The sequence below is a fragment of the Gadus morhua genome, chromosome 14, assembly GCF_902167405.1.
Source record: "Gadus morhua chromosome 14, gadMor3.0, whole genome shotgun sequence".
Lineage (NCBI taxonomy): Eukaryota > Metazoa > Chordata > Actinopteri > Gadiformes > Gadidae > Gadus > Gadus morhua.
The window spans coordinates 3404390-3432347 of NC_044061.1; the positions used below are offsets into that span (position 1 = coordinate 3404390).

At 48.1% G+C, this 27958-nt stretch overlaps 1 protein-coding gene and 2 non-coding genes across 4 annotated transcripts; all 3 read left to right on the forward strand.

The window, feature by feature from the left end:
• The first annotated feature begins 404 nt into the window (after positions 1-404).
• LOC115558759 (cytoskeleton-associated protein 5) lies at positions 405-27958 on the forward strand. 2 transcript variants are annotated; one of them, XM_030377181.1, is made up of 46 exons: positions 405-541; positions 854-938; positions 1327-1520; positions 2018-2224; positions 2370-2541; positions 2977-3115; positions 3229-3326; positions 3420-3533; positions 3625-3729; positions 4022-4111; positions 4545-4709; positions 4886-5014; positions 5317-5460; positions 5708-5815; positions 6238-6348; positions 6994-7086; positions 7477-7662; positions 7765-7859; positions 7967-8024; positions 8201-8326; positions 8474-8613; positions 8758-8932; positions 9195-9308; positions 10076-10204; positions 11069-11263; positions 11876-11996; positions 12147-12250; positions 12893-13006; positions 13253-13375; positions 13637-13786; positions 14661-14864; positions 15189-15324; positions 15575-15768; positions 17173-17336; positions 18256-18435; positions 18924-19026; positions 20027-20206; positions 20926-21113; positions 21588-21660; positions 21759-21947; positions 23735-23845; positions 23930-24004; positions 24690-24834; positions 25511-25624; positions 26352-26452; positions 27618-27958. In XM_030377181.1, exons 2-46 carry the CDS (start codon positions 882-884, stop codon positions 27816-27818), a joined length of 6114 nt encoding a protein of 2037 aa, XP_030233041.1. In that variant the 5' UTR covers positions 405-541; positions 854-881; the 3' UTR covers positions 27819-27958. The 2 variants fall into 2 exon arrangements, with proteins under 2 accessions (XP_030233041.1, XP_030233042.1); XM_030377182.1 differs by lacking the exon at positions 12893-13006.
• On the forward strand, positions 13844-13957 carry LOC115559382 (small nucleolar RNA SNORD67). The gene has a single exon (XR_003979527.1). It is a non-coding gene; the product is annotated as a small nucleolar RNA SNORD67 (small nucleolar RNA).
• On the forward strand, positions 14942-15055 carry LOC115559384 (small nucleolar RNA SNORD67). Its single transcript, XR_003979529.1, has one exon. It is a non-coding gene; the product is annotated as a small nucleolar RNA SNORD67 (small nucleolar RNA).

A 27958-nucleotide genomic window follows, 5' to 3' on the forward strand; every position in this document is an offset into this window, starting at 1 on the left:
TAAATACACACGTTATATAAATCTAATTGCATGATATAAATCATGAACAATTCATATAAGACTTCAAGTCGTATTAATAACTTGACACGTCGTTAAGCGTAGATAACGCGTCATAATAATTATAAAAAAAACTGAATCGGGTTGGTGGTTGGGTCTGCAGGTAACTGTAAGACAAAGCCCAGGACAACGCCGTATTTATATATCTTATATAATGTAAATATTTTTTAATTCACTTTATTTATATAGTTATGCATGTATTTATTTAAAGCATTTACAGCTGCGTAATTTGAGATCCCCGCGATAGGACTGCCTCAAGTCACGTGATCAATCGCGCCTTTTCTCATTGGTTGTTTAACTCAGAGACGAATTTGAAATTTCCAGAGGAGCGATGCCATTTGCCGTGCTGCTCCACCAATCAGCGACCTGTGTTCGAACCGCAATCGTTTAAACTGCGCTGCGATCACAACACTTCATAAAACGAGCCACCCCTGCCATTATTGACACACTGACAATACCTACAGTGGAAATACCTGACGATTTGGTAGGTTGAGAATAATTGAACATTACGAGCGAACAAACTAGTCTGCTTCCGCTGTTTAAATTAGCCTAAACGATGTTTCTGAAGTCAATGTAACGTAATAGCGAGCAAATGCTAAGCTAATGTAGCTAGGAACAGTGGCTACGCTACATGAAGCTTTGTTTTGTCTCATAATGCGAGTTAAAGGAGAGCTAATCTATTAAAGAGTTGTATTATTTTCTAAACAAACAGTGCTTATCTGTGTGCAGCCCTGCGTTTATTCTGGAAATGGTCATCCTAGCCTGAGTGTCTTCATCTTCCTCTCTGTTCTTACAGAGAAACGATACTCGATAAACTTCAGATCATGGAGGATGACAGCGAGTGGATGAAGCTGCCTGTGGACCAGAAGTGTGAACACAAGGTGAACTTTCATCATGTTGTTAGATGACAGCATGAACTGCTGGACCTTGAATGCACTAATGTAAATGGCTACCAGTCATTTACCTGATTTGTCATCAGTTATGAATATGAAGGCGTGTTTTTAACGTATAATTGCTTTGCTTGGTTCATTTGTTTGCATGTGTTTGAGTTTCTTATGTCACTTAATCGTTTTGTTAATTTGTTAAAGCAATTATAAATGATTAAGTGACATAAGAAACTCAAACACATGCAAACAAATGAACCAATCAAAAAATGCATTTCATTTGCAAACCCATACAATTTGCACAGAAAGAACACTTTAATGCACAAGTTCAAGTTACATTGATACACATGCAGAGTTAAGTGACTGATTCAACCGTGTTGTGCAGGCATGGAAAGCGAGGTTAACTGGCTACGAGGAAGCTCTGAAAGTCTTCCAGAGGATCGACGACGAGAAGAGCTCAGAATGGGGGAAGTTCCTGGGACTTATCAAGAAGTTTGTGACCGAGTCTAACGCCGTGGCCCAGCTGAAGGGACTGGAGGCCGCCCTGGCCTTTGTACAGAATGCACATATAGCGAATAGGTATGATTATACAACGCTGTCTCATTTCATTTTTCAATTTTATTTGTATAGCCCTTAATCACAGGTGCAGTTTCAAAGGGCTTAACAGGCCATATATTTATGACCTCCTCTGACTCTAGCCCCCCAGAGGGCAAGAAAAATAAATAAATGTAATAAGCAAGGTAGAATTCTTGAGATGGAACGCAGAAACGGGGATCCCTCCATCCAGGGATCATCAGGAGTGCAATGGGTGTCATAATTGACATACACACACAAAACATTTTAAATCGGGGATGGGGTGCTGGCTCCTTAACCATAAGGAGAGTCAGTTGTAGTCACTGCGATAGGCCAAGCATTCAGTCAAAGCCACTGCAACACGCTATAACACACAGAATAATGAATTAAAAGGGAAAAGTGCATACAAGAAATGAAGACTAAGGCTAATTATTCCATCGACTCTGATACCTCCGGTTGCGTTTTCTGTGATGACGATATGGTTGATTACATTTTTCTTGTAGGTTGGCGGGGGAGGTGGTGAGTGGTGTGGTGACGAAGGTTTTTAACCAGGCCAAGGTCCGGGCCCGAGAGCTGGGCTTTGAGATCTGCCTCATGTTCATCGAGATAGAAAAGGCGGACGCCGTCCAGGAGGAGCTCATCAAGGGCATCACAAACAAGAACCCAAAGACCATCCTGGCCTGCGTGGAAACCCTTCGGAAGTCACTCTGGTGAGCCTGATGGCCCTCTTGATTTTGAGCAGTGGATTATATTTTAGCCAAACTATTAAATGCCAACATCTTGAAGGGATTTTTCCTGTATGTATGTATTCGTTTTTTTCTTATGTCCGTGTGATCTTTATCTATTTTACCATAGTGAATTTGGCGCCAAAACGGTGACGTTGAAGCCCATAGTCAAGGTCTTGCCGAAGCTGTTTGAGTCCAGAGACAAGGCCGTGCGAGACGAAGCGAGGCTGTTGGCTGTAGAAGTCTACAGATGGATCAGAGACGCATTAAGGCCTTCCCTTCAGACCCTGACTCCTGTACAGGTCAGCCCTTTTTGTATTTAAACGATTAGATGTGTGATGGCTGGTATAAGCTTGGACTCTGGGCCTGGGTGAGGCTGCAGAGCTTAATTAAGTGTGCAAAGGTTAAACCAGTCATCACCCCACACGCACTCGGAGAGAGACCTCCTACATGGCAACATGGAGAACCATTGCAAGTATCATCTGCAAACTTCACAATAAACCGACATGAACAACCTGCGTCCCCAACATCAGATTTCACTTTTTTTTATTTTTTTTATTTTTATTGAAATGGTTAATGGCTACTCTTATTTCAAACCGTGGATTTCCTGTGCCCAGTAGTTGGAATGCGAACATACATTTTGTCCTGTGTGTAGCATGCCTGTTTCCACATGGATTAAGTTGGGTTAGGGTCACCTGTGGTCCAGACGTGTGACGGTTCGGTCTCTACCCCCTCAGCTGAAGGAGCTGGAGGAGGAGTGGGGTAAGGTCGCCCCCGGAGCCCCCAGGCCGAGCCGTTTCCTCCGCTCCCAGCAGCAGCATCAGCAGAAACACGTGGAAGCCGCGGTAGACGAGGCGGAGGATGTGCACGGAAACAGTACGTTATATTTTTATCATCATAATCAATGCTATAACTGACATCTTGAGCTAAATGTGACTGAACCCAAGCTTCGCTAAACCATCTGCATCATCCGATGTGCTCCGTTTCAGGTGACGTTGAGGACTCTGTCCCACATATGGATCCCTACGAACTCCTGGATCCAGTGGACATCCTCTCCAAACTCCCCAAAGACTTCTATGAGAAAATTGTAAGCTGCTGTTACCCTGCGACGATGGGTTTGATCTTTACCTTTATCTGTGTCGCTGAGGCTTCTGTATCAACCTCTTGTGTTTAACGACAGGAATCCAAAAAGTGGCAGGAAAGGAAAGAATCCCTGGATGCTCTGGAGACGCTCGCTAAGAACCCCAAGCTAGAAGCGGGGGATTATGGGGATGTAGTCCGCGCGCTGAAGAAGGTACTACCCGTGTGTAATGTACTAATCGTGCGCTGAGGTGTTGTTACTCCCATGGCCGTTATAAACCAACCCTTTTGTTTCCCTTTTGTAGGTCATAGCTAAAGACGCCAATGTGATGTTGGTGTCTCTGGCTGCTAAATGCCTCGCTGGAATCGCAACTGGTCTCCGGAAGAAGTTTGGGACATATGCTGGTCTTGTAAGTTCTCATGAATAATCAGGCATTCGAGGCAAGGACCCTTTATTTATCCTAAAAGTCATAGATGTTTGTACTAGACCTATAAAACAAATGCATGTCACCCTATTTCTATTTATAAAGAATCCTCATAACATGCAGCCTTTAATGCAGTATATGCATGTCCTTTAGGGTTACCGAATATAAGGAAATTACATTTAATGAATATTTGTGGCTGCATAATGTGCCCTATTTTTTAACTGCTTGTTCGACGGTACGACCGGCTGAAGGTGATTATTCTTTTCTCCCCTTCAAGGTGGTGTCTGCGTTATTGGAGAAGTTTAAGGAGAAGAAGCCTCACGTTGTGCAGACTCTACAGGAAGCCATCGACGCAGTGTTTCTCACAGTAAGGCCGACCCACCCCTCATGCCAACTTCTCTGTCCATTCTAGCCAATTGCTCAAAGTAATTTGTTGCACTCTGTAGATATCGATCCAAAGCATCGCGCTAATTGGGTGCTAACACCACTGTTCCTTCTGGTGCATCTATCGCCCAGTCCATGCATTGTTTTAAAGAAATCAATTGTCCTCAAATGCCTTTTCAAGGGACGTAATTTACCCGACAAACTCTTTCTCAATCCTTAAACTTAAGCCTGCTCTAACGGTTCATTGGCAGTTCTTGCATAACTTTATGGTAAAGGCCCATTTTCAGGATTACGTGTGTTTTACTTGTGAAGCTTTATACCGGGGAAGGGATTCCCCGGTCTACTGCGGAGGACTTCAAGTGCAGGCATTCTGTTAGTTTCTGCATTCATTTTGCATCACACTTGTGGATTTACAGACCACGCTCCAAAGCATGAGTGAAGATGTTCTCGCCGTGATGGACAACAAGAACCCCTCCATCAAGCAGCAGGCCTCGTTGTTCCTGGCCAGAAGCGTCCGTCTCTCGGCCCCCGGGAGCCTGCACAAGACCCTGGTCAAACCCCTCTGCATCGCCCTGCTCAAGGTTAGCCACCAACGCCTCCACGCTGTGTCGCTCTGTAGAAAAGCACTAAAGGGGTTTAGGAAAAAATGACTTGTCATTTGACTTTGGCTAGTTGTGATGTCGCAAAAGGGTTTCCGAGTATCCTCTGGGGAATCGATGAGAGCTGATGTGGATCGGTCTCCTCTCTCTCCCGGCAGCAAGTGAATGACTCGGCTCCTGAAGTGCGAGACGCTGCCTTTGAAGTCCTGGCGACGTTGATGAAAGTCGTGGGAGAGCGCGCCGTCAACCCCTTCCTGGCTGACGTCGACAAAGCCAAGCTCGAGAAGGTACGTTTATGTTAAAAAACACGTCGGCTTCTGAGCAGCTTTCATTTCCTAACTTACTCTCTTCTGAAACTTTTAAAGACTTTCACTCAAACCCTAATGTGTGACCTACTTTGCTCTTTACGTTCCACTCACACTTCTTCTAGTTTCCTTTCCACGTTGTTACTGTATTTTCCTGGTGCCAAACCCATGTCTTGCATTCCTGTTTTAATCAAATGATCTGACTCAAACGCTTTCTGTGCCTTTTTTATGCCCCGCGCTCAACTCCTTTTTTTTTTCTTCTTTTTTTTTTTTTTCTCCTTCAGATAAAAGAGTTCGCCGACAAGATCCAACTGGCTGGGTCGAAGAAGGCGGGAGAAGTGAAGGAGAAGTCTGTCGCTGCTCCACAGCCAACTCCGCAGGCGTCTGCCAAGCCTGCTGGACCCACCAAAAAGCCCCCCTCGGCCAAGGTAAACAACCTTCCCGATAGAGGGAAGGTTGTCCATCCACAACAGCGCTTACTCGTGTCCATCATGTTTTGCACAATGTGAAGTCATCGCCGTAATTGTTTCTCAAACCTCAAACAAACATTTTCTTTTTAAATGTTTCTAAAGGGATAGCATTTGCCCCCATATAAACTTGTTCTCAATCCTTAAACTCAAGCCTCCTGTACCACTGCGTTCATTCTTTTATACTTTTATGATTTGCCCTTCCTAGGCAGCTGGGGCTTCTAAGAAGGCCAAACCTGCGGCCGGGGGGAAACGGCCCGACGGAGGGAAGAACAAGAAGGCGACGGAGCCCAATGCCGTGGAGACTGAGCTCTCTGTGAGTGGGGGGGCCTACGACCCCGGGCAGATGGGCTTCAGATAGGGCTGCTCGATTATGGGGGAGAAAAAATCATAATCACGATTATTTTGGTCAATATTACTCAAACTATTTATTTTTGAGTTTGAAAACATGATGTATCTATTCAGCATGTCTCCCAAAAAACACTTTGTAACTGAGAACGTTGAAATTTAGCCCCAAAAAATTGTCAAATAGAAAATGTTCAAATCTAAAATAATGTGAGGATATGTATCCAGATGTTCACTTTCTATAAAAAATCGAATTAAAAAAAAATATTTTAATTGTTTCAACCCGATTATATTAGTTTTGTGATCGTTCATCGCTAAAATCAAAATCGCGATCAAAATTCGATGACTCGCCCACCCAGATGTCCGGTCGTGACTGCTGTGTTTCTCCACCAGGTGGAGGTGTGTGAGGAGAGGGCTGCAGCTGTCCTCCCCGCCACCTGCATGCAGCAGCTGGACAGTGGCAACTGGAAGGAGAGGCTGGCCAGCATGGAGGAGTTCCTCAAGGTCAGTTGTCAGACAAGGTTTTGTGTGTGTGGAATGTAAAAGTGGGGCAACTTTCAGCATATTATCATAATTGTAAGAGATGGGTTAGTACATAATCGTGTCATGGGAAATGAAATGTGTATAATGCATAACGGTGAGCGATAGAAAACACTTCTAATCGTTTGCATTTACAACATAAATGCATCTTGGATGGCCACACTGCTGTAGCCATGCCCAAATCATGTCTTCATTAATTGTTCTCATAGTTGGCCCCTGGTGTCCATGGAGTAGGAACCTTTTCGCTGTCCAGATTGTCCTTGCTTGGGACATCAATGGGGAAACGAAGCATGTTTTTACTATTATTATTTTACGTTTTGACAGGGGACAATGCACAATATATACACAACATGGAATGAGTGGGGACAATGACTCGAGTAATAAAATTGCACAATGAGGAAAAACATGAAATAAGATAAAAAATAAACGAGGACAAAAATCAATGACTAGAAATGTTCACAACGTTGGTTTGCTTTCAACCATTTCTTAAGGCCTAATTTAAAGGTGACGAGTGTGGCGCTTTGTCTGATACTAACAGGAATGCTATTCCTCAACCCTGATGTTGGATAGTGGTATGTATAACCTGACCGTGACCCGTTTGACCTCCAGGCCGTGGAGAGTATGGATGGTGACGAGATGCCCTGCCAGGCTCTGGCCCGAATGCTGGCCAAGAAACCAGGATGGAAAGAGACCAACTTTCAGGTAATGATAAAACCTGTAGCCCGGATTAGAATTGGGAAGTGGCAGTAGATCAACAAAGAAGGGAATCTGTCTAAAAAAATCATGACATCCCTGTGGAAGTCTGAAAAGTTTCCTCTTGTAACTAGTGGAACGGAACTATTTCTATCGACTGATTACTCATATTCAGCCTATTCACCCAAATCCCTTCCTTTAAAAGAATCAAGCATGAGAAATGCTTTCTTCCCATCATTCTTCAGATCTAGTTTTTTAATTTGACGCCATTACAACCGCTTGACATTCGTCTTTAGTCGAGACGTACGCGCAAAGCTGTGACGAAACACCTGTTTAAAGCGGGGTTTCAGATGGACTGGATGGTTTAACCAGCGCCGTGACCCTCCCCTCCCCTCCCAGGTGATGGGGCTGAAGCTACAGGTGGTGGCGGCGGTGGCCCACAGGGGCCGTTTCTCCAAGACTTCGGCCCTCGTGGTCCTGGAGGCTCTGGTGGACAAGGTCTCCGACGTCAAATGCGGGGGGAAGGCCAAGGACGCGCTCACAGCCATCGGCGAGGCCTGCTCCCTCCCCTGGACCGCTGAGCAGGTAGCGTCACACGGCGAACCCACCTGTATCGACCTCGAGGACGCTCCACGGAGGTTCACGTTCCCCACTGTAACGCTGCTCTCGTACCGGACGTTTCCGTAGGTCGTCTCCATGGCCTTTACCCAGAAGAATCCGAAGAACCAAGCGGAGGCTCTCAACTGGCTGTCGAATGCTATAAAAGAGTTTGGATTCAAAGGGTAAATGTTGAACTCTTGCTCTTTACCATTGTGAAGGTATCTCTACCATCTGCCATGTTTCTATCGCTCGTTTGTGATTTCATACAAATCCTCTCTCGTCTCCTTAGAGTCAACGTCAAGGCTTTCATCACCAACGTCAAGACTGCTTTGGGAGCCACGAATCCTGTGAGTTTTCTTTTTTTGGTTTCTTCCTTGTTATCCATTTCGAGTATTGAGTCAATCACACAGTCCTGTAGCCACTGCGGTCTCACAACGGTATCAAGTGTGTCACTACTCTACCACGAACATGCTGTTGACCTATATGGTGTCGTACCCCCCCCCCACCACCACCACCACCGCAGGCGGTCCGCACGGCCGCCGTCTCCCTGCTGGGCGTGATGTTCCTGTACCTGGGCGCGTCGCTGCGCGTCTTCTTTGAGGACGAGAAGGCTGCCCTGCTGTCTCAGATAGACACAGAGTTCCAGAGGGTAGGTGCTGCAATAGATGGAAATGCCTCCCAACGATCAAAAAGGAAAGCGAGTGAGGAGGGGGGTGTAGTGTGAGAGTACCGGGGATACTGTTTTGAAATGTGTTTTTATGTATGCCCGCCCACTTCCCCCCCCCCCCCCCCTCAGATGCAAGGGCAGAGCGCGCCAGCCCCCTCCAGAGGCTCCGGCAGGAACGAGGGCGAGGAGAAAGAGGGGGAGGCAAACGAGGAGGGAGTCGACGAGGCCGCGTCCGACGTCGTGGATCTGCTTCCCCGCACAGACATCAGGTGACCTGTCTACGTCCCCCCCGCTCCTGTTGGCGGGCTTTCCCATCAGAAAACCCTTCGTTTTTTATTTATTTTTTTATGTCGTTGTTAGTGGTTGTTGGTTGAACCTTTTTCTCGGGGGGGATCTCTATGGGCTTCACGCAGTGAGAAGATCACCGGGGACCTGACGGCGAAGATCTCGGACAAGAACTGGAAGATCCGGAAGGAGGGGCTGGACGAGGTGGCGGCCATCATATCGGAGGCCAAGTTCATCAAGCCCGCGCTGGGAGACCTCCCGCTGGCGCTCAAGGCCCGCCTGGCAGACTCCAACAAGATCCTGGTACGTACCGAGCAGCATGTGTGTGTGTCCTGGGTTTAAGTATGATGGGCTCAAACACACAGGGATCTGTGGAGTCCAGGAAAGTGGATTAATAATAATCATTATGTTGGGAATTGTCCCCTGACGCCAAAGGGCAGGGAGCTTGTAGTTTCCGCCTTTTAGAATGCAGTCCACACTGTAGGCCGGTTAAACCACAGCTGAGCTTTCTTGGTTGTGCCGTTACCCGCTCATGTTCATACACTAACCAGTCTTATTCGACCAGGTCCAGCAGACGCTGAGCATCATGCAGCAGCTGGCCACAGCCATGGGCCCGGGCCTGAAGCAGCACGTCAAGGCCCTGGGCCTACCGGTCATCACAGTCCTGGGGGACGGCAAGGTACAGCCAGCCAGCCATCAGGGGTGGGGAGCACGGGGTACCTTACGATGCGTCACACATGGCCCGCGATACCGATAATATCGCGATGATCAATATAGTGTTAGACATGCATCACGATGTATGTCTGTCTTCGAATATAACGTCACTGTGAAGTTCTGGAACCCGCTCTTTATTCATGGTCCAAACTGAGTTTTTCTGTTGAGCACTTTATTTACTAATATAATTTAAACTTTTAAATTTTTATTTATTAAAATAACCTGCTCTGTCAAAGTCGAATTTCGGTCACTTGTGAAAGACGCCCCAAGAAGGGCGACTATATATATCGCCCTATCAATATTTTGTCCCACCTCTAAAATCAAAACACGACACTGCTTTTAAAGGTCCCATGACATGCCACCAGGTGTGAGTGTGATTAGCCGTTACAGGCCGTTTTGAAAATCTGCCCCTTACCCCCTCACAAGCTGGCGCGTGTGCTGGATAGATCAGTCTACCAGCCTACCAAGTGGACTGTAGCAAACGTGCCTCATCTATCCGTCACATCCAAGTGGACACGCCCCACTTGTGATGTCATAAGGAGACACGACCCACTTGTGATGTCATAAGGGGCAGATTTTCCGAACGGCCTGTGATCACTCTCACCTGGTGGCACGTCGTGGGACTGTTAACCACACTGACCAACGCCGACCCAGGTGGGGGCCGTGGTTAGCCCCAGGGTCTCGCGGCGCCCCCCTCGTAACTGACCTGCTCTGTGTGCCGCCGTTCTCCAGAACCTGGTCCGCGCCGCCGCCCTGAACACGATGAACGCCTGGGCGGAGCAGACGGGCATGAAGGAGTGGCTGGAGGGCGAGGAGCTGTCGGAGGAGCTGAAGAAGGAGAACCACTTCCTCAAGCAGGAGGTGAGCGCCTGCATCCGCCTAGTTTGGTTGTGACCGTGGTCCAAAAAAGTTCTGTTGTAACTCTTTCTGTTGCTCCTGTCAAATGTGTTTTTTATTTTTTTTTTGGGGGGGGGGGGGGGTTTCACTGCACTGCACAATTTCTTTATAAAAATGTGTGAATTAACAATTATTCGCCGAAGTGAATAGTGAACCTGAGGTGAATAATTGTGTTAGTGTATGCTACACTTTTTATTAGCGTGACGAGACGGCCGTAACAATATCTCGAGTCTGAGATCTCAATCATGGGATATTGCCCAATATCCCGAGATAGCCAACCAATCAAATTGTGCCATCTTAGGAGGTTTGCGTCTAGCGTACACTAAATGTAAATATAGGGTATTGCATTGCAAACTTCTCATTGACGGGAGAAACGCGTATGAGTTACAACACTTATGCTGGGAAACTATGGAACATTCTCCCCGACTCCGTGACCTTAGCAACACAGCTAGACATGTTCAAAATTCTGCTGGGAAAATTCCTCCATGAAATCCCGGACAAACCTCCTGTCAAGGGATACCATACAACGCAGAATAGGAACAGCCTTATAGACTGGTTTCACCAGTCTGGTGGCCTGCAGTACGTTTGGTGGCCGTGTTGATCTCAATAGAAGCAAAAAAAAAAAGAAAGAAAGACAATATAGAACTTTGTCCGACAACTGTAGAATGAGTAAATGTATATTACGAAATGCCCCCACCTGAAATGCACCATTTAGTTTCGAGCTCTTTTCAATCGAAGGGCTATGTTGGCAATTATGTTTTTTCAGTTTTTCTATATTGTAACTCGACCATCTGGAGTACTGTACTGAATATAGTCTTTACCCTCCAGCTGCTGGGCTGGCTGACGGAGCGCCTGGCCACTCTGCGCGGGGGGCCCTCGGACCTCCCGCTGTGCCTGGCCCCCCTGTACGCCTGTCTGGAGGACCGTAACGGAGAGGTGCGCAAGAAGGCCCAGGACGCCCTGCCCCTCTTCATGACCCACCTGGGCTTCGACAAGATGAACAAGGCCGCGGGGAAACTCAAGGTAGGGCAGACGGGAATCAATCCAGCCATCCTGTAGTCGATCACTTACTGTACGTTCACATGGGATTAGAGAAATCACAACGTACAACTCGATCGTACTTCCTTTTAATAACAGACCTTTGCAGACCTTCGTTGTTGGTCTTTACATTGAGGGCATTTAGCAGACGCTTTTTTTTTTCATTGTGTCAGAAGAAAGTCAAACTACACTTTATATCGCTGTGGTAACAGTTAGGATGTTCACAGAAACTACTGCCAAGAACTTACAATTGCTAGGTTAACCCATTCCCCGTACACAAAGATAGCTAAGATAAGATGCTACACAATGCCCAGAACTATTTAATATATATACATATGTCTAATATGTTTTTTAAGTGCAAGGACCCAAGATATACAATAAGTGTGTACATGAAGTGCCAGGATGTCCAAAATACAATAAGTGTGCAAGAGGGGGGTGGTTGAGGGGGAAGCTAGGCAGAGTCTGGGTGAACTCTGAACAAGGGAGTCTTTAGCGGAAGCTGCTGAGCAACTCTGGCCGTACCGACGCCGGCAATGACGCGAGTCAAAGTTATTCATCGACTCCGCTGCCCGGTCTGACTGCGCTGCCTCCGTTTAGCCGGCGTCCAAGGACCAGGTGGTGGCCCTGCTGGATAAGGCCAGGGCCGCCATGCCAGCCAAGCCGGCGCCCCTCGCCAAAGCAGCTGCTAGCGCTTCCTCCGTCAGCCGACAGGCCGCAGGTGCGTTGCCTCTTCCACCCGCTCCCGTTTTGCCAGCAATGCGACGGGACGTGCCAAATTACACCCGGACCCAAAGTGATTTGTCCCAGCCGGCAGCTTGGAGGTTTGACCGTTTTTTTTTTTTCTTTTTCCCTCTTTCTCTGCCGCCAGTCACGGCTCAAGTGGCGTCGACCACCTGTTCAGGTTCTGACGTCACGGAGGACAGAGTCGACGTCAAGACCTCTAAGGCGGCGTCCGCACCCAAAGGAGGGAAGGTGAGTTTGTCTGTCAGCAAAGTTCATGTACTAGAGTTAAATTTGTGTTGATTTTATTTTAAGGGAAGATCATTTGGGGAGTCAAAGTTTGAGTTGTACCGATACCAGATTCGAAAAAATTCCTGCGATACTGCATTTAGCTTAAAAGGCAGTATCAGGGAGTACGCAAGTCCATGCAACGATCAGATGCCATCACATGACTAGCTCATTTACTACACAGGCAAAGAACATCACAAACACTACGGTGTTATGCTGTGTTAGTTAATGGTCGGAGGGCGAACGGCGGAATGGGAACGGGTCATCTCCGATCTGCGTGTGTTCGAGCTACCAAGTTGAAAAAAACCCCTGGGTTTTACTAACAAATGTGGTATTGTAAATAATTGAGTTCTGATAAAAAGTAAGTAACCGACGATACATTGCTGTCATCGTAAGAGAACCCATCAATTCGAACAAGTAGATGCTGCATCGCGTATGTACTCTGGCCGATACTCATTCAGGAATCTGAATCGGTATCGTGGGGAAAATAAGTAAATGGTATCAGAACATCTCTAGTGAACGTGTGGGTGGGATCGAGGGGGGGGTGTAGCATTGCAGTCCCATGGTATCTGCTCACTGTTTGAGCCTTGCCGTTGTCTCGGTCAGCGGAGGTCTCAGGAGTTGAACTCCAGCGGCGGCAGCAGCTTGAACTCCAGCTTGGAGAAAGAGTCGACTGGCGGCAAAGCTCCCGGCTGCCCCCTAGCAAAGAAACGCAAACGGGTACCTTAAAGCATCACACAACCTGTTCCGTGGGAAGGCTCTGGTGTTGACCACTCTGTGTGTCGCTCATTTCTTCTAAGGACACTTGGGGGTGCTAGGGCTTCACTTACTGCCGGTGTGCCTTCTGATAAATGGTGGAGGATGTGTAGGGATGCGTCGCAATGAATTCCCTCTTGCTGCGATTCATAGTCGCCGTTGGGAGTTTGCTCGTCTCAACCTTCCCTTGTGTCCGTGTCCTCTTTTTAGTGCGCCGCGGTGGGGAAGAAGCCCTCCGCCAAGGTCAAAGAGGAGGAGGACCTCTCAGGGCCGCTCTTCATCCTGGTCCCCAACAGGAAGGAGCAGCGTGCCAAGGACGAGAAGAGCTTAAAGGTGTGTGTGTGTGTGTGTGTGTAAATTTGCTTTTGTGTTGCGTTCTTCCTTTCATGGACATGTGGATGTGCTTTTATGTTGTGTTCTGCTTTTGTTGACGTGTGTGTGTGTGTGTGTGTGTGTGTGTGTGTGTGTGTGTGTGTGTGTTTGTGTGTGTGTGTGTACAATTATTTAGTTAAAATCTGTTTCCCGTTCATGTAGAATTGAAAGTGTCTCTATGCTAACCGTTCCGCCCGGTCCCCAACCCCCCCCCCCCCCCAGGTGCTCAAGTGGAACTTTCCGTCCCCGCGGGACGAGTACGTGGAGCAGCTCCGCGGCCAGATGGCGCCCTGCGTGGCCAAGTGGCTGCAGGACGAGCTCTTCCACGCCGACTTCCACCACCACATCAAGGCCATCGGCGCCATGACGGAGGTGAGCGCCCGCCCGCCGCCCCGACAACGAGTCCTGTCCGGTCCTGGAGGGAAGGGGCGTGGGGGTGATGAGTTGCACTGCTATAACGGGGCGCTGGCTGCAGTGGCGGCCGCGCCCCAGCCGACCCCCTGCTGGGGACACCCCACGTGCACAGGGGCCACCTGACTCGCGCTCCTTCCCACGTGCAGCTCTGTGTTGTTGTTAACACACCACTTCATTTAAAGGCTGCATCAGCGATTCTAGGCCGAAACACAAACGATCACGTTCATCTGGTCTTTCCTCCCGATCCGCTAGCTGCCCGACCCATAAGCAGGCCGTCAAAGAAACGTGTGTCTGTAGGCAGCCTGTACTCCGAGATGGTACACAAAAACAAAATGGTACTAGCAACCACTGAAAACCAACATTTTCAACCAATCACCGACATGGTGTTGTGGGGTTTTGCGCTGGGTTCATGGTAGTTTTTACTGGATGGATGGAACACGGAAGGGAGGGGCGAGCTGGCTCTCTTTGTTTGGGATCTCGCTTCAAATACAAACAGAAGTGACGTCACCCATCATCGCTGATGCAACCTTTTAATGTGTATCATCGTTTATCTTTGGATAACTGTTTAGACACTTCTCGGAATGTGTTCACCCTAACCCTTTTTATAAAAACATTTGGCTTGCTTTGAGTGATGTGTAGCCGAGAAACAACTAGAAAAGTACCCACAAATTTAGTTTATAGTTTAGTTAAAATTGTCATTGACGATATGTATTTTGGACATCTTGTAATTGTAAATTAATTCTCCAGCATCCTTGACCGTGAATTTGTCTGACCTAATCTTTCTACCCCCCTTCAATACGGTGTATGTTGCGTGGGCGCCTTTACTTTGAAGCATCTGGAGGCGGAGATGGCCTCGATGGTGTCCTGCCTGGACCTGGTCCTCAAGTGGTTCACGCTGCGCTTCTTCGACACCAACACCAGCGTGCTGATGAAGGCCTTGGAGTTCCTGAAGCTCCTCTTCCCCTTGCTCAGCCAGCAGGACTACCGCCTCAGCGAGCTGGAGGCCACCGCATTCATCCCCTACCTCATCCTCAAGGTGGGCGCGCTCCTCCTCTCTGGCCTGTGACCCCGATGGACCGATCTTATCGTCACTGTGTGTTTTGACTGGGGGTGCATCATGATGAGTTGCGCTGTCGGCGGGGTTGCATTTGACTGCAGTGGCGGTCGCGAGCCCCTCCCCGATTCTCCATGGTGACACACGATGTGCACGGGGGCCATCTGAAAAGCACCCCCCCCCCCCCCCCCCCCCCCCCCCCCCCCCCCCCCCCCCCCCCCCCCTCAATCGGGCTATTTAGTTTCCCTCGTTCATCTCTGAAATGATGCGTCCGCCTAACTTGTGTGTTTCTCTCTCTGCCTGAAGATGGGAGAGTCGAAGGACGTGGTGCGGAAGGACGTCCGCTTCATCATGGCCAACCTGGCTAAGGTGTACCCGGCCAGCCGGCTCTTCCCCCTCATCATGGACGGAGCCAAGTCCAAGAACTCCAAGCAGCGTTCTGGTGAGAGGAGTTATCCCGGAGTATAATTGGAGGGGACGGCGGGTTGAATGAAAGAAAACTCTGGGGCCGACAGGTCGATGGTCTCTTTGTCTAAGGCACTTGATCTCTAATTTCCCCCGTGTGCGTTGCTTGATGGGTCCTTCTCTCCTGCCGGGGGTTCTCATTTGTGGCCATTAGAGGTGACAAACTCCCGTCCCCCGCTCCACCTCTCTTAATATCTCCGTTCATCTCCGCTGTGTGTGTGTCCCAGAGTGTCTGGAGGAGCTGGGCTGTCTCATCTCGCTGTTCGGTTTGTCGGTCTGCCAGCCGACGCCCGCCAAGGCGCTGAAGGAGATCGCCGTGCACATCGGTGACCGGGACACACTGGTCCGCAACGCGGCGCTCAACACCATCGTGGTGGTCTACAACATGGTCGGAGAGCAGATCTACAAGCTCGTCGGGAACGTAAGCCCAGCGTTACCCACAGAGTGGTGACTATGCCTAGACTGGGTGCCCCAGCTCGTTCTGCCGTCGATTTAAATTCGCCCCGCAGAAGGGTCTGGAGAAGAGAAATGCCTTTCTTTCTGAATTCAATACGTTTTTGCGGGAGCCAATCACCAAGCTGGCTTCTCCCCCTGGCGCGCTATTGGCTTGTTTAACACAATGACGGACAGGGAAGCAGCCAATCGCGTGAAGAGTCAGTTGAACTAGGCCCGTTGATCACGCCTCTTGTGCTGAAGAAAATGACAGCAGCCTCCCCAAACCAACGTGCAATCTACGATTGAGCTTGGTCTGGCAAAAGCCAGGCTAGACTACCGGTATCGCAAATGCAGAATCACTAATCACAGAGAACGCAAGTCTATTCGCTGATCCGATGCATCACGTGACGACCTCATTAGCTACACGGGCAAAGAACATCACAAACGCGTATGTTAATAGTTGCAGGTGGAAAGTTGTAATGGCAAACGCGCCATCTTCGAGCTACCAAATCTGAAAAACATGGATGCAGGGACACTTGCAAGAATGCAAATATCTTATTATAAATGTATATTATGTAGTTCTGAACTGAAGAGATATTTTCAGTAAAGGTCGACGGCAAGGGAACCGACTATACATTGATATCATCTTCAATAAGAAATGCTATTGGTAGTTACAATGCTAGATGCTGAATTGGTGTGTATACTCTGTATCAGCCGATATTGAAGTTCAGGTATTGGGAAGGAAAGAATGGTTGTGGACGGGCTTCTTTCGCCTTCAGCAGTCTTCCCTCGTATGACCATAGTGAGTATTGGTTCTTAATGTCGCCGTCTGTGTGGAACCCGAAAAAGCAATTTGCGCTTCTTTTTGAAAGTGCAAAAAAAAGCCACATCAAATGCCAATGCAATAATTGAGTTTAATTTGCGTTGGCAGCAATTCTCTGGCCAGTGAACAAGGTGTTCGTGTGTTGCCATTCTAAGAAAAACCGCAGGGTTAATTAAATAGGCCTACAGAGCACTTGATACCACAAATTATAAACTCAATCTTAAAAAGAAAAGGTAACTTTCTGCAAAGGTCTAGAGGACTTTCGTGAGTGGGAGACGAAAGTGTGCACTAAAGAAATAATTTAAGGAAATAGTTTTGAACGCCTTTCGGAGACGCCTTTAAACCCACTTCACCCTCTTCTAAGGACCAATTATTAGCCGTTCTCTCGAGTGGTCTTCACCCTTCTCCAAAAGGCTCTCTGGTGAAGCGACGGATAAATATAAAGAGACGGAGGCAACGCATTCTAGGGTGGCTGTGCAAAGCACTGTATACCCGCAGTTCATTGACCATTTACGCATGGTAAACACCATGCCTCACGCTCTCCCCCCCCCCCCCTTCCCTCCCCAGCTATCGGAGAAGGATCTCAGCATGCTGGAGGAGAGAATCAAGCGCTCGGCCAAAGAGACGGCCAAGCCCGTCGAGGACAGCAAACCCTGCAGGACGGTGCCTTCCCACGCCAACGCCAGCGTGCTGCGCAAGCCGGCTGACGACAACGCGGCCGCCAAGCCACGGTAGCCCCCCGCCCCCCCCCCCTTAACGAAGTACACTATCCGCCCTCGTTAAATGCGCTAATTTTCAGATGTCAGTGTTGTTCCAAAACGAATACTCCGTGGTGTACTAAGCGGAAATTACGATCACGACTGCCGCCGTGGCTCCTCCCCCGTAATAAACATCCCGCTTTGTACGGTGAACTCTTTACGCCTAGCTGCTATAAAAAGCTATAAAAGCTATAAAAACTACAAAATGACTATTAATGCAGGCTATGTGGTAAATGCGCCGACTTTGGCTCAGCCTGGCTCCGCCCTCTTCCGCTACGTAGCTAAGATGGCTGCCGTTGAGTACGAAAAGTGTACGGCGATCCACACTTCGCGATTTGACCGTTTTGAGTACAACATCGGGGTCCTTTCAGTACACTTATTTTCGCCCGATCTGAATCGGAACGCCCTACGTACTCAAACTTAGGCTAGTAAGTACGGACAGTATGGGTATTGGAATGGAGTTTCCTGAAAAAGGGACTCTTCTTCTGAGCAGACGCTTTAAAGCAAATAATAAAATGTCCTTCAGAGAAATCGTTTTTACGAACAATAAATGCATCAGCTAGATGGTACGGTTAGTGTTGTGAAGCACCTTGAAAGAAGTTTGTTTTGAGAACCTGCTCTGAAGAAAAACGCAGGAGGTACACAACGAGGCGTCGCTACTCTAGCCGTCACCGTGTTAAATTGCCGTCTGTCTTTGAAAATAGTTTTCTTTTTTGTTTTGGACTATTTGATTCATTGCCGTCTCCTGGAACGACCCCCCCCCCCCCCCCCCCCCCCCCCGCTCTGTCCACGGCGCCGTCGTCCGATCTCACCGATGTACCCGTCTCTCACCGTTGTTCATCAACTCACCGATGTACCCATCTCTCACCGGCGTACCCGTCCCTCACCGCAGTCCGCCGCGCTCCCAGGGTGCAACGGGGCCTCATGACCAGGAGCCCCCCCCGTTCAAGGTGCAGTTGGACCTTGACTTTGCGCAGTTCGAGGCCGGCTGGACGCCGGTCACGAGCCCCGTCCTGCTGGAGCACAACCTGGACGACCTGCCGCAAGATGGCATGCCCCTGCCCCAGCCCAGGTAGGACAAGACGATGTTCGCTCTATAAGGATGACTTGTTAATAACGCAGATCGAGACGTTGATATCCATTCGAGCTCTGATTTACTCACACCAGAACAATTTTACACCTAACAGAGCGCCTACGGCATGGGAGTAATGATGCATACGGTCGACTATCCATTGCCTACTTAACAGATGGCACCGTTTGTCACAGAGCGTGTTGTCCGTGAAACTGTGCTTCAGTTGGATTATAAAATGCAAAACCTTTTGTAGAGGCATTGGGATTTATTCACGCTCTTTAAACCCTCTTTTAGTGCGCTTCTGTTTTATTTTTGTTTTGTTCCGAATATGCTTTTATAGCGCACGAGGGAGTTTCAAAAGAAACGACCCTAAAACGTATCGACATTTGCACTTTATGGATCTTTATGGTTCAGAATACATTTGTGAACGGTTGATACTTTGTTTATAGGCTTTTTAATATTTTAACTATCTTTTTTGTTTTTTATAGGCCACGAACGCAACTCCAGCCTAGTCCTGCTGCCGCCATCAGCATGGTCATCTTCAAGGTGGCCTCTGAAGACATCAACACCAGCGTGCAGGCCTTCACCCAGGTATGAGGAGCGCGTGGCCTACATCGGTGTACCGGTGTCCCATTTGGGACATTATGCACACGTTTGGATGATGGGGCTCATAATGTGGTTGTGTATTGATTTGGTAATGACCATGATGTAACGGAAAGCCGAATCAGTCAAACATGGTGATTTGTCCCTCCATGGTTGTAAAGGGGGCGAGGGAGCATAAGGTATTTGAAATGAAGCTCCAAAAAAAAAAAAAAATCCAATCTCAGCAACTCCCGCTATCCAAGACCGCCTTAATGCACGGGCTTGCCTGGGCTGAAGCCCCAGGACCTACGCCGATCGGGGGGCCTATCATGAGCTGCAGTTTTTATTTTATACTGGCCCATGATAGGCCCACAGATCGGCGAAGGCCCAAGACAATGTGATTTTTTTGTTTGGGGCTTACAAAGATCAGAGGCCTATCATCAGCCAAGAAAAAAGAGGGCCAGTGGCCCCTTGACACCACAGCCACACTCGTCCCTCCCGTCAACAACGGCAAAATGTCGGAAATAAGTTACACATCTTCATTGTAAGATCCCCTCTCAGGGGGCCTACGAAACCTCAGCCCCAGGGCCCAATGGCAGGTTAAGGCAGGCCTGCCGCTATCCCCAAGAGTCGCCACCATTGGGATGATAATTCCTTGTGCTTCTGAAAGGCAAGATGGACTCCCCCCGAATCAGGCGAGTGATGCCCTGATTGGTCAGAAATGAGCCAGAGGCGGGCCAGAAGCACAGGCCCTTTTTCTATTGGCTCTATATTCCTATTAATGGACAGGACTATTGACGGACACAGGATAGTGGGTTGAAGAAGAGGGGGAGTGACACGTGTCACAGGACCACAGGTGGGAATCGAACCGGTGTCTCTTTCAAGGAATATTACCCACGCGGTTAGCGTACGAGTGGGGTCGATCCACCGAGCTGCTTCACACTCACTCTCAACGGCGGTGCACTAATTGAGCCCGCACTCCTCCTCCCCCCCCCCCTCCCTGTTCCAGATGGACGAGGTGTTGCAGCAGGGCGAGCGCTCCCAGGTGGTGGCGGGCAACGTGAACCAGTTCCTGAGCGCCACAGTGCAGCAGCTCCGGCTCACCCACAGGGTCCACCTGGCGGACCAGCGCGTGGCCAAGGAGGCCGTCCCCAACCTGTACAGCTGCATCATAGGCACCGTCATCACGGTGAGCCCCTCTTGGACTCATTCATTCCCCCGTTTTTCAAATCACAACTCAAAACTGCCTGTTCCACCTGATGCCAATTAACAAGTCCCCCGCTGTTATGATTAAAACTTTTTTTCGAAAAAAAAAAAAAAGACTTACCTTTTGTACGGTGTGCCGAGAAAGGCGCTTTCAAATGCAATTTATTATTAAACCATACGACGGGAGTCTTCTACGCTTGTCTTGAGGAATGGGCTCCAGTGAGTGTGTTGACGGAGGCCTGGCGTTTGGTTTACGCTGCCAAGGCCCGGTTACCCAACTGCGATTACTTTTTTTTCGGCAGGATTCTTTTTCAGGTTTCTGTAAAAGGGTAAAAACAAAAAACTAGGCGAAGCTATCCGCCCTAAAGTTACAAAAGTAAAAATGGTTCGGCGTCATTCCTTTATCTGGAATTCCAATGAACAGAGCTGTTGCAATCTCAAGCGTTGTTGTGGGTTTTCTTTTTGTAAAGAAATACAAACTTGTGTTTGCACTCAAAAGTAGGATGGCGATAAAAATGATTGAGGTTGACAAACTGGTAATGGTATTGGATTTGAAAAACTGAGCAACACCCTCGTCTTGCTGTTTCCGATCTGCCAGAGGAAACGGAGCTCTAGTGTATTAGTTTTCCTTCCCCGTCTCTCGGAGTCCTCACGCTGGGATAACGCCTTTTACTAAAACGCTGCGTGTCCTGCTCCCTTCAGCTGCTGGGTGTGGACTTCCTGGCCCTGGAGATGTCGTCGGGCATGCTGAAGGACCTGGTGGAGGCACTGCTCACCGCCATGTTGGACCCCCGGGTGGAGGCGCTGGGGCAGGGGTCCAAGGTCATCAGCTCCATCAACTTCCTGTTTAGGCACCTCTTCGAGAAGGCGGACCAGACCAACATCCTCAGGTGTGTGTGTGTGTGTGTGTGTGTGTGTGTGTGTGTGTGTGTGTGTGTGTGTGTGTCGCTGACTGCAAGGATCCCTTAGTATCCCTGAGTATCATCCTCTCCGCAATTCGACTACTAAATGCTCCGTAGTTGTGTATTTGTTGTTTGTATGTTACTACGGTATATGTAAAACAAGCTGTTAAACAAATTGCCCCCAGTGGGATTAATACATTTGTATTGTATCATAAGCACTGTGTGCTCCGAACTCTACTCAGACGATTCCCTCTGCACTTTTCAAACATACTGATGATCAAAAGAAGCAGACATGGCGTGTCTTAATGTAGATATCGTTTCGAGAAGACCTGTTATTCCGTCACCCTCTCGCTCTCCTGCTGCGACCCACCGTTTGGAAACCCAATTTTAAAAAGTACAAAAAGATGAGGACTGTCGGCGACGAATGGGGTTGAGTTGTAACTCTCCTGTCTCCCTCTGCAGCGCTCTGCTGGTGCTGCTCCAGGAAGCCCTGGCCTCCTCGGTGTCCTCCAACTTCTCAGACTACGTCATGAAGGTAACCTCGGGGCGGACAAAGCTGCTCGCTTCTGGGCACCCAACGAAGGGATCCGCTCAACAGTTGTGTTTTTTTTTTTTTCTTTTTCCTCTCTCCAGTGTCTGTGGAGGATCAACCGGTTCCTCCCGCAGAACATCGCCAAGGTGAACCTGGACCGCATCCTGCTCGACATCCACAACTTCAAGAAGATGCTGTCTAAGGAGAAGCAGCAGCGGCCGCCTAACGACATGACCCAGCGCACGCTGAAGACCCTGCTGCACACGCTGTGCCGGCTCACCGGCCCCGAGGTCAGCGAGCTCACCGCGCTCATTCACAGCCCCACAGGCAGTTCACCTCTGCACCTCAAGTTAATTACTCTACTTGCACCCAAGTGACTGGTCTTTGTTCAGCAAAGTAGTTCAAGTAAACACCATTAAATTATACTTGCAAGTGTAAAAATTACTTTTTTCACTGCATTTTAATTATTTATTTGTTTTGCTAAAATTATATTTTGGTGAAACTTGTGCTATGCAGTATTTGTATTTAACTGTTGGTCTAATATAAGTTTAAATGGATGCGATGTGTACCATCAGTCAGACCGGGACCTGATTTATACTGTCCCTTTCCCTGACCCAATCTACGACTGTAGTTGAATGGGGGCAGCTGACTGCAGGTGGTCAATTCTGGTTGAGGAGACGGAAAGATGCTTGCAGGACACGCGTCAGCTCAGATAATCCAGCCAGTTCTAAAGCCACAAATGTTTCTGTACCAGCGGGGGATGTGCTTTGGTTTTACATTGGACCGTAGCTTAAGACAAACCCCCCCCTTCTCCATTGAGTTGTATTTGCAGGCGCTACTTGGTAATGTGGAGCTTTTCACCATCAGCGGATTTGCTTCCAAGTTCACCCGGGATCCCATGGGATCAGCAGTATTGCTTTTTTTGTGTTTTCGGGACATGCATAATCCTGATGAATTATCTTGGTATCAAAGCAGTTCCACTGGTCATTAAAAATGATTTTTTTAACAACGAATAAGCCTGCCAGGACACAGCAACAGCCATCGTTGGCTGGTTGGAAGCCCACTTTTAGTGATGTAGAGATCTCAATTTATTCAGAGCCGTTCTACCAAAGTTAAATTGCTTATTAGACCGGGCTCATTGTTCAGAGATTGGTTCTTGTGGTGTGCTTTTTTTTTTTTTGTACATCAATACAGAAAAAAAGAAATATGTGGATTTCTTTTTTAAATTCATGTTTTATTGAAGAGCGCGATGCAAGATGTTAATTGAGGAATCGAGTGCATTTGTGAGGGAAATCTCCCTACTGCTCAGAATCAGGAGAGGCCAGCTCTGTACGACTAATACAGAGAAACTTCGAGCAAAAATCCTCATTTGCATCTTTCCGCAGTCCTAGGTCTTCCAAGGTCCCATTTTTGATGGACCAACACAGACCACCGCCCCACTTCCGGTACAGAGAGTTATTGCACGTGCGTGCTATTTGTCTGTAGTCTTTGCGTGTGTAGTGCAGCTTTTTGACCAAGAGGCAGGCAAAGCAGCAGTCGGCCTCAGTCACCACTCTTTCTTTGACTTGCGTTTGGTGTGTCTGGGCCTTAACTGATGCCAGTCCAGACCTCAAGCGTCCCTGTCCACCAAGTATCCTCAGTGTTAGTCTAAATGTATTATCGACCAGGGAAGAAATGACCGAGGTAATTGGTACAGAGCACAAAAACTATCCCATTTCAGGTTCATATTGTTATTGATGGCGGGAAGATTGATTCTCTCTGTTATGTAAATAAATGTATTGATGTGGTTCATGCAGCTTTTGGTTGATAAAGTCGTGCCTTCAAACTTATTTTTACGTCCATAAAAAATAGTACTTAGCATTGTGTAGCATCTTATCCTAGCTAGCTTTGTTGTATACTGGGAATGGGTTAACCTAGCGAAGGTTAGCACTTGGATCAATGAACATCCCTACTGTACCGACAGCGATGTATCATTGTTTCCCTTTCTTCTGAGGAATGTGCTTTGGATAAGGGCGTCCGCCTAAATGCCCTGAAGGTCAATGTGAAGTGTTATTGAGAAGAGGCTTGGTTTGTGTAGATCCTGGAGCACCTGACCCTGGTGAACCGCAGTGAGTCGGACCTGGAGGCCCAGCTGAAGAAAGCCCTCAAGTCGCCCGCCAATAAGACGGGGAAGGCCCTGGAACCCGCGGTACGTACTCCCCAACGCACTGCCTTTGACCGACGCGACGCGCCACGGCATCGGCCCGAGTAAACACCTCATCCTCCCAAACAGGGACAGAAGAGCAAAGGGGGCCTGGACCTGGGCCAGATCCTCAAGAAGATCTGCTCCAAGAAAGCCGCCCAAGAAGTGAGTGGGGCCTTTCTTTACATCAGCATGAACATCGTGGTGTTAATATCGCTCGGCAACATTGTGACCACCGAGACTGTTCTCCACTGCGGTGACCCTGGTCCAACTGTGACTGTACTCTGCTGTGAGTGACCGTCTGCTTGGCTCGGGAGGTAGAGCAGTTGCCATGCAACCGGAAGGTTGCTAGTTCGATCCCCAGCTCCTCCTAGCTGAGGTGTCCCTGAGCGAGACACTTAACCCTAACTGCTCCCGACGAGCTGGCTGTCGCCTTGCATGGTCGACTCTGCCGTCGGTTAGGCTGGGCGATTAGTCGAATTTTGATCGATTTAGATTTTAGCGTCAAACGAACAGCTGGATACATATCTGAATATCGTTTTAGATTGGAACATTTTCTTTTTGACAATTTTGTGTATTTTTTTTAAGCGAAATTTCAAAGTTCTCCGTTACATTTTTTTTTTTATCTCAGACATGCTGAATTAATACCACATGTTTTCAAACTCGAAAATAAATGTTTGAATAATCGTGATTTCAATATTGACCAAAATAATCGTGATTATGATTTTTCCCATAATCAAGCAGCCCTGCCGTCAGTGTGTCAACGTGTGTATGAACCCATGTAAGTCGCTCGGGATAAAAGCGTCTGCAAAATGCCCTGATTGTAATCGTACTCTGCTGCGCTCTGCAGGGCCTCATGGAGCTGTGGGAGCACAAGCGAACGCACCCCGACGTGGACCTCAGCTCCCTGCCGCCCACGTGGCAGAGCTTCATCGAGAGTGGCCTGGCCAAGATCTCCGCCGAGAGGCGGGCGGAGTGCCGCCCTCCCACCACAGGTAGGCACCGCGCCACGCGTTTGATCTGGGTTCACACCTGAGCTGGAATAGGGGCGTGAACGGTTACAAAAAATAGTAAACGGTTACACAACCCTTTTTTTCTCCTTTTTTTTTTGTGTACACGATTAACCGTTTTTTTTTTTTTTTTTTTTTTTTTTTTTAAAGTGGACCGCAGTCGCACCCACTTGGTTTAACTTCGTTCAATAGGGGGATTATTTGTTTATCAACACGGCGGAATGCGCGAGCAGAACGATCGCTAAAAGAGATTTTGTTTGACCGGTTGCCATGGTTATCTCTGTGTGGTTAATTTGCAGTTGCGGTGTTAATTAGAATGTTGTCAGCTTACTGTTTCATAATGTTGTCAGCTTACTGTTTCATTAAACTGTAATCAGAAAAGTATTATCTGTGGTATAAAGGCTGGGATGAATTTCAAATTATAAATATGTACACTTTATGTTGAAAGTATAGACGGTCACGATTCCCTTTGAAACGAATGGTGCAGTGATTATTCTTCAAAACGAGAGCTGGTAAATTTCGGTTTTCATTTACTGATTTTTCCTAATCGGTTATGATTTACTAACCGGTTACACGTGTACCCGTGCACACCCCTAGTTCATCCCTGAGCTGGCGTTCTGACCACCCACGCTCATGTTGTTCTCACGGTGTGTTCCTCTAGGCCTGTCCAAGCAGGGCGGCACAGAGGAGAGGCCGGCGTCGAACTACAGCGAACGGATGAAAGCCATACTGCAGGTCGCCGGCTCGTACAACGAGGAAACCCTTCCCAGCTCAGGTGTGTGTGTGTGTGGGGGGGGGGGGAAACGCGATTGCATAATCGCATAATCAGCCAAAGTCTGCATATTCATGCGGGGGCCGCATTTTTTTTTTTTCAAATGTGCTGCACTTTCACCGCATAAATTGCCGATTTTCGTGCGAAATATGCGGGGCTTGCATGATTTCATAATCCCCGCATTTTCGTCACATATTTTAGCAGAAAGTTGAAAAGGTTGCGTTTACTTCACAGGAGATCAGCCATTTCCGCCTGTTGCCATGGGAACGTTGTCGAAAAGCTGCATTTTCTCATGCAAGTTCTCGCAATTTCATCGCATAAATATGCCGCATATTTCATCGCATTTTTTAAGAAAACGTGCCGCATAATCAAGGATTTTTGGCCGCAACAACGAGCACAAAAAAACACCGCATTTTTCTGGAGGGAATGATAAGTACATTTGTCTTAAGAAGTGATACAATATATCGCTGTTGGTACAGTAAAGATGTTCATAGAACCAAGGGCAAGTACTAACGATCGCTAGGCTAACCCATTCCCCGTATACAGCAGTGACGGCAGCTACGGCAGATGCTACACAATAAGTACTGTAAATAGTTACAATGTACATTAAGTGCGTACAGTAAGTGTGTACATTAATGTCTGATTAAGTGCATTGATTTTTATTTGTAATGTGTTTTTCAAAATGGAAAATGTCAAAACAAGTAACCATTGCTTCTCTGCTTCCTTTAAGGTGTTAAAGTCAGCGTTGACCAACCGGACCTCAGGCTCTCGGACTACATGGAGAGATTCAGGAGACTCTGCGAAAGGCCCGGAATCGAGAACAGGCCGATGGTACAGTCGTGTGGGAACACCTTATCCGTCTATCTTCCAACCTTTTAGAGTCGGGGGGGGGGGGGGGAATAAACTAGTATCGGCTCTAAACTATATATATATATACACACGTACTACAAATGCCCTGATGGATAAACCCAAACCCTACGAATGTTCTCGCCCAACCATAACGGGCGTGCGACTGTCCATTGCAGAGACGTAATGGTTAATGAGGCTGTTGGCGTTGAGTCACTTTGTAGTCATCATAAACACTGGTAGCTAGCCGGTTAGTCATTTGGGTATTAGCGCTCTGCTGCGTTGAAATGAGCTCATCTCAGAAATGTTGTAATTGATGCACGACGACCGCAATCTTCCTCGTGTATGGCGTGGCATTGAGAAACTAATTCGAATGGCCTTTCTTTGGTCGCTCCAGTGAGGAAGGCGCCGTTTCATTAATACGTTTTACTATCTGCATAACGGGCGTGTTCCTAAAAGCAAATCATTTTTGTGTTTGAAAAGAGTTTTTAATCGCGTCGTCGTGATTTCGATGTCTCTTCACGCGGGGCGACGCGGGGGTCGTGATTTCTGCCTGCCGACCGGCGTGCCTTCAGGGTTCAGGCTCCATTAAACGATGAGGAACTTTACGACCGGTCATAACCTGTTCTTAACGCGGTGGCACTCCCTCGTCAGCGCGGCGGGAAGCCTGATTGGTAAACGTGAGACGCTCTGCGAGGAGAAGATATTAAAAATCCTTTTGTGTGTGTGTATTGGACCACCTTAATGATTTTAATCTAGCATCACCAACGAATGAGGAATTAAAAGAAGCGGCACTTTACAGGTTTTTGGTTGTTTTTATACCAGTTATTTCACTATATTTGATAGAACTAGTTGTTAAATTTTGAATGAATGCCCCCCAGCAGAAAACCACCTTCCAGGCTCAGAAGTTGTGCTCGCTTTCAGCCCTGTAATATAAAGTAGTCCGTAGCCAAACCAGTGTATAAAACGACTAAAAGATCGATGGTTGTTATTCAACCCGACTTAAAAGAAGTTGTCCTTCAGAAAAAGGCCCTTTTTAAAAGTAGTGGCCACTCCATAGGTAAACGAGCATCTACTCCGAATCCCAGCGACTGGTCGAGCGCAAAGGAACACGTGTCAAATCTCCGTTCTCTGTTCCCCCGTCACACAGGAAGAGCCCAAGAACGGGTCGGTGAAGTCCCCGGCCCGCTGCGCATCTTCGTTGTCCTCCCACACGGCGTTCAGCGGGTCCTCTCGGCCCCCGAAGAGCCCCGCCCGGCCAGCCGCCCCGGCCCCGGCCCCGGCCCCCAGCGGCAGCGGTAGCCTGGACGACATCCGCCGGAGGCTGGAGAGGATGAAGAACAACCGCTGAGTCCGGCCTCTCCGCGGTGCCCTCTGCTTCGATTGCACAGTTGTTGTTGCACAGTATGTTTGTCTTTATTTTAATGTACCATGTTTTCTTAATATACTTTGTCTTGTATAACAAATAAAATGTGATTTTTAAATTGACTA

Coding starts and splice junctions, on each gene's coding strand:
- LOC115558759 (XM_030377181.1), top strand. CDS start 882: ATGGAGGATGACAGCGAGTGGATGAAGCTGCCTGTGGACCAGAAGTGT. Junction 6,349..6,993: donor GCATGGAGGAGTTCCTCAAG/GTCAGTTGTCAG, acceptor TTTGACCTCCAG/GCCGTGGAGAGTATGGATGG. Junction 11,997..12,146: donor CGTCAGCCGACAGGCCGCAG/GTGCGTTGCCTC, acceptor CTCTGCCGCCAG/TCACGGCTCAAGTGGCGTCG.